This window comes from Gracilinanus agilis, chromosome 4, assembly GCF_016433145.1.
Source record: "Gracilinanus agilis isolate LMUSP501 chromosome 4, AgileGrace, whole genome shotgun sequence".
Lineage (NCBI taxonomy): Eukaryota > Metazoa > Chordata > Mammalia > Didelphimorphia > Didelphidae > Gracilinanus > Gracilinanus agilis.
In genome coordinates this window covers 436,702,881-436,708,880 of record NC_058133.1, presented here as the reverse complement: position 1 = coordinate 436,708,880, position 6,000 = coordinate 436,702,881, and the positions used below count along the sequence as shown (strand labels likewise).

Sequence of the window (6,000 nt, the reverse complement as noted above, 5' to 3'; positions counted from 1 at the left end):
CCACCCCCACCCCCACCCCATCCTCTAGCTACACTCCTCCGTGGGCGCGTGACCTGTACTGGTTACTATACAGTCTTCTGGAGTATCCGCAAAAGGCTCCGGGCTGGGGCGAAAGCCTATACTCCAGCGGATGGGAAAGGGGGAGGGTTGGCTGTAGGACAGTTTCTCTTGGCTGTGTTTTGGGAGGAAGACGCGAAGCACCATGGAAAAACAGCGAAGTACAACTGCCAGCTCTGGCCGAGGAGGGAAGGCCCCAGCGATGCCACCGGTGTCATCGCAAACGGGGGCCCCTGGACCCCCGGGGAAGAGAGACAGGAGACCTAGCATGTTTGAGAAGGAGTCAGTGAGTGCTGTGGCAGCGACCGGGACCCTCTATACCCGTCCATGACAGGAGTCTCAGGATTTCTCCCAATTAAGGGCACCCCAGCTTCCTATCCCGCCCCACACACACACATACACACCTTAAGAAAAACCCATATGCGCTCTCCTGTAGAACGAGGACTGGCCCTAGGCCTTGGACTTCCGAATGGTTTGTACTCTTCACTGATTCCCAGAGTACTAGATCAAATCGCCTAACCCATATATATGAGATGAGATCCTACGGAAAGCACTGTCCGGTTCTGGTCTCCCTTGCTCCAGTAATGGAGAATCTCTGGTGTATTGGGGGCAACGCCAAGTTTTAAGTCAAAAGAGCTGGGTTTGAATCCTTGCTCCACAACATATGTCATTGTTGCACTTTTTTTTTCCTTTTTTTTTTTTTAACCCTTACCTTCTCTCTTAGAATCAATACTATGTGTTTATTTCAAGATGGAAGAGAGATAAGGGCTAGGCAGTGGGGTTAAATGGCTTGCCAAAGTCACACAGTTAGAAAGTGTCTGAGGTCACCTTTGAATCCAGTACCTCCCTATCTCTAGACCTGGCTTTCAATCCATTGAACCACCTAGCTTCACTTTTGACATGAGTGCTTCCAAGTTCAGGAAAGGGCTTTCCTGTAGCTTTAGAGGAGTAATTTAATCCCTCTATGCCAAAGTTTCCTCAATTCCAAAGGGATGGCGTTAAATTAGATTAGTTGTAGGGTTCTTTCCTGCTCTACCCTTTTATATCAACCCTAGGCAGTCCATCCTACTATGAGAATCAAATGAGATTAGATGCTTTACTAACTTTAAAATGCTACGTAGGGGGGGCAGCTGGGTAGCTCAGTGGATTGACAGCCAGGCCTAGAGGTGGGAGGTCCTAGGTTCAAATATGGCCTCAGCCACTTCCCAGCCGTGTGACCCTGAGCAAGTCACTTGACCCCCATTGCCTACCCTTACCACTCTTCTGCCTTGGAGCCAATAACACAGTATTGACTCCAAGATGGAAGGTAAGGGTTTTAAAAAATGCTATGTAAATATTTCTTTTTATCCTAATAGCTTTAATTGTTAAGCAATTCCCCCCCTCATTGCAACTTTCTAGAGTGATTGCAACTTTGAAGCCAAGTAAAGCAGATCAAGTGATAGCCCTTCAAATGTTTGAAGAGAGCTAATTCCATTTAAAGCCCTTTCTTTCTTCAATCTTTAAACCTTCTTCATTCCTTTATCTCATATTCATGACACATTTTTCATTCCTCATCATTCTGGCCAACCTCTTCTAAATGCACTGCAGTTTGCCTGGACCCTTTTAAAAATGAGGCATGGAATTAAACACAATATTCTTTATAGTCTGACCAATAATTATATTTCTCACATGTAGGGTGAATTGAGATATAGTTGTGATAGGAAATGTAAATATCTAGTTACTCCCCCATTTGCAGGTGAGAAAATTGATTCCTAGGGAGATTTTGAATTTCCCAGAGTGACACATAAGTAATAGACCCAGGATTCAAACTTAGGACTCTTGATTTCAAATCTAATATTTGCCATTGTGCTTCAGCTGGCACATTACACCATTAATTCATCAAGCATTAAAATGCCTACAATAGGGAAAGACATTAGGGATATTAAAAAAAAAAAAACCCTGCCTTCAAGGAGCTTACATTCTTATGGGGGAAAACATGTACATAGAAATGGCAATAAAGAAGGAAAGAATTCCCAGCCTGAGGGTATAACCTATACATAGGGGCCTGGAGATGGAATGTCATGTACAAAAAAACAGCAAATAGGCCAAGTTGACTGAAATGTCAAGCATGTGAAGGGAAGTAATGTAAGATCATTCTTGAAAGTAAATTTTTGAGCCATAATTAGAAGGAATTTTAAGTGTCATTTGAAAGTGTTTTTATTTTATTTTGAAGGCAATAGGGAGCCACTGAACCTTCTTAATCAAAAGTACAATATGGGCAGATCTGGAATATCTGCTTAAGAATATCATGTGTCTGCTATGTGGAGGACAGATTAGAGAAGAGAAAGAGTAGAAGCAGAGAGACCTAACAAGAGGCTATTGCAATAGTCTGTTGAGAGATGAAGGCCTAAACTATGATGTTGGTGATTTAAGTGGGAAAAAGAGATGACCAGAAAAGATGTGACTTTGATCCTCTGTGTTTAGATCTTGCTACATCTCCATGTCTCTATGACAGTTGTGTCTGTGATTGTCTCTGTATTCCTGAAATATTAAATCTGTGTGCTATAGCAAGAAGTCAGACAAGAATTAATTGTTTACCATGTATCACTGTATGCACTGTGTGCCACATGCACTGTGCTAAGCCCTGGATATACAAAGAAAGGCAAAAACATTGTCCCTGCCCTTAAGGAGCACACATTCTATTGGAGCAGACAAAATGCAAACAGCTGGTCATGGAAGTGGAAGGTAATCTCAGAAAGAAGACCATGGCTAGGGGCTAGGAAAGGTGACTGGGAAAGGCCTGCTTTGAAGGAGGGAGTTGAACTAAGTCTAGGAAACAAATAAAGCAAGATGATGGGAAGGGGCGGGGCACTGCAAGCATGTGGACTAGGCTATCTTGTGTGGGGAGCAACAAGAACACCAGTGTCTCACTAGATCATAGAGTCTGTAGATGGGAGTAAAGTTTAAAAGGACTGGAGAAGGATGAGGCTTCAAAAACCAAACAGAAGATTTTATCTTTGATGCTGGAGGTGATAGCCTCTAGAATTTATTAAATAGATGGGCAATATGGTCATTTTTAGAGCTTAGGAAAACCATTTGGGCAGCTGAAAAGATTGAAGTGAAGAGAGAGACTTGATTTATTTAAGTCAACCAGAAGATAAAGGAGAGAGGTGTTGAGAACCTATACCAAGATAGTACCTATGCAAATAGAGGAAAGAAATTATACCATAGATGTGAATTTGGTGGTAAGAAGATATAGATATGAATCCTGGTTCTACTACTTACTACCTACGTCTACTACTTGCACTACCTACTACTTAATACCTTGGGTGGTACAAAATTCTGGATTCAGTTTCCTCATCTATTAAATGAAGAGCTTGAACTACATTAATCTCTAAGGTTCCTTACAGCTCTAAATCCATGATTCTGTTATTCTAGCCACACTTCCATCATTTTAGACTCTGTTTTTCTGTTCTTATATTTCACTACATTATTCTACTCATCTCAGGATTTAAGGGGAGTTTAGACATGTTGAGTTTAAGATGTTTTTAGGACATCCAACTTGAACTATGCAATAGTAAATGTTGATGCAAGTTTGGACCTTGAGGAAGAGACTGTGGTTATATATAAATAAATCTATGAGTCATCAACATAAAGATGATAGTTAAACCCCTTGGGAGTTGATGAAGTTATGAAGAGAAAGAGTAAAGGTTCTTAACCTTTCCTATGTCATGGATTAAATTGAAAGTTTAATTGGTAGAATAAATATTAAATATTTTAAATGCAGAGTAAAATATACAATACTCCAAAGAAACCGATTATATTGGAAATATCAAAATACTTTAAAAGAAACTCTTACCTTCTCTTTTAATCAATACTGGGTATTGATTCTAAGGTAGAAGAGTGGTAAGAGGTAGGCAGTGGGGATTAAGTGACTTGCCCAGGGTCACACAACTAGTATCTGAGACAAGATTTTAACCCAGGACATCCTCTCTCTAGGCTTGGCTCTCAATCTACTGAGCCACCTAACCTGCCTCCTATCAAAATACTTTTTTAAAAGTGCATAGACCCCAGATTATAAACTTCTGGAATAAAGGAAGAAGAAAAGCGGACCAAAACAGAATCTTGGGTAACACTCAAAATTAGAGAATGTGATCTGGATGATAAGTTAGCAAAGTAGTTTGAAAAGAAACAGCTGTTGAACCAGGAGAGAGTAGTATCACAAAAACTGAAAGAGAAAAAGAATATCCAGGAGGAGAGGGGGTCAGCAGTGCCAGTTGCATCAGCTAAATCAAGATAATTGAGGCCTAAGAGGAGATCCTCATTTCAAATGATGCTTCCTAGTTGTGTGTCAAGTCATTGAACACCAGTTCACTAGCCCTTGTTGCTTTTCTGCCTTGGAGCTAATATTTAATATTGAATCAAATACAGAAGGTATGGGTTAAAACAAAAAAGGGGTGAGGCTTGAGAAAAGGTCATCATATTTGGCAATTTGGAAAGTTTGGAAGAGTGGTTTGATTTGAATATGAAGTAAAAAGCCAAGATTGCCAAAGATTAAGGAGAAAGTAAGAGAGGAAGTGGAAACTGAATACAGACAGCTTTTTCAGGAAATGTGACTAAGGAGAGCAGAGATACAGCTTGCCAAAGAGTATAGAGAGAAGAGAGGCTCAGGACAAAAATCTATGGACAAAGTTATGAAGAAACCTGTGGGCTATGATTCTGCAAAGGATACTCAGAAACAGACAAGGTAGGAGGAGGACCAGAAGTGAGCAAAAACTCCAAAGGAGAAAGTATCTATCTAGGAGAAATGGGTGGGCAACGGCATCTGATGTGGTCAGTCTGAAACCTAAGAAAAGACCACATCTATTAAAAGATCATTGGCAACTGAAGAGAGCAATTTCATTTGAGTGATCAGAAGTCAGATTATAAATAATTGAGAAATGGGTAAGAGGAGACAAAGTGGCAGCACAAAGAATAGATAGTTTTTTCTTGTTTAACTTTGAAAAGAGAGGGAAAATAGAGGATGAAAGCTTGAGGAGATAAGAATCCCGGTAAATGATTTTAAGAATGGAGGAGAGATGAAAATGTAGATAGCAAGGAATGAGGTAACAGGATACATGTAGATGGGGTGGTCTGTGCCAGAAGGGCCACCTTTTCATAAAACATGAGTAAAGCAGGAAGGAATAGGGATGGAGATGATGTCAAAGGGTTTGATGTGGGGAGTAAAAGAGATGAGGAAGCTTGTAACAAATTGTCCCTTTTCTTAATAAAGCTTAAGATCATCTGCCTAGAGGCTGTAGGGAAGAGGTGATGTGGAAGGTTTAAGGACAGCCACTTATGGAGTATGATAGAGAATTGGTTATGGAGGCTAACTCTGAGGGTCCAATTGGATTTAATAACAAATTTAGAGTGGAGCCAGTGGTTATATGACTTTTCCATAACTATTTATCAGTCTGTGATTATAAGTAGAGGAGAAAAATGATGGGAATAATCCAAGATTGAAGTTTGGTGATGCATGATCAGTGATAGAGCAAAGGATTCCAGGGAAGGAACTCTTAAAATTAAGTTAGGATGAAAGGAAAGGAAAGAGCTGATGGCTTGAAGTATATTCCCTTCCTCATATCTCTTTCAGAATCCTTCTCTTCTTCAAGGCTTAACTCATAAGCTACCTACAATGTGAAGTTTTCCTTTTTTCCCTCAGTTTTTATCCTTAAATTTTTATGGGGCAATTTGTCTGGAACTTTCCTTTGTCCTCATCAGACCTGATCTTAGAATAATAACAACTGCCAATTATATAGTTCTTGAAGACTTACAAAGCATGTTGTATGTGTTCGTTTCCAGCCTCTTTGAGGCGGATACTATAGATTTTACTGTCCCCATTTTACAAATTAAAAAACTGAGGTCCAGAGCATTTTAGACTTTTTCTTGGCTTTAAAATATTTTAGAGGCAGAATTTGAGCATAT

At 40.1% G+C, this 6,000-nt stretch overlaps 1 protein-coding gene across 1 annotated transcript in view; it reads left to right on the top strand.

Annotated features, from left to right (window-relative positions):
- Nucleotides 1-202: 202 nt before the first annotated feature.
- DYNLT2 (dynein light chain Tctex-type 2) overlaps nt 203-6,000 on the top strand; it is a 28,723-nt gene continuing 22,925 nt past the window's right edge. The window contains exon 1 of the mRNA XM_044676246.1: nt 203-343. Coding sequence (XP_044532181.1) covers nt 203-343 — 141 coding nt within the window. The remainder of the gene's footprint in view (nt 344-6,000) is intronic.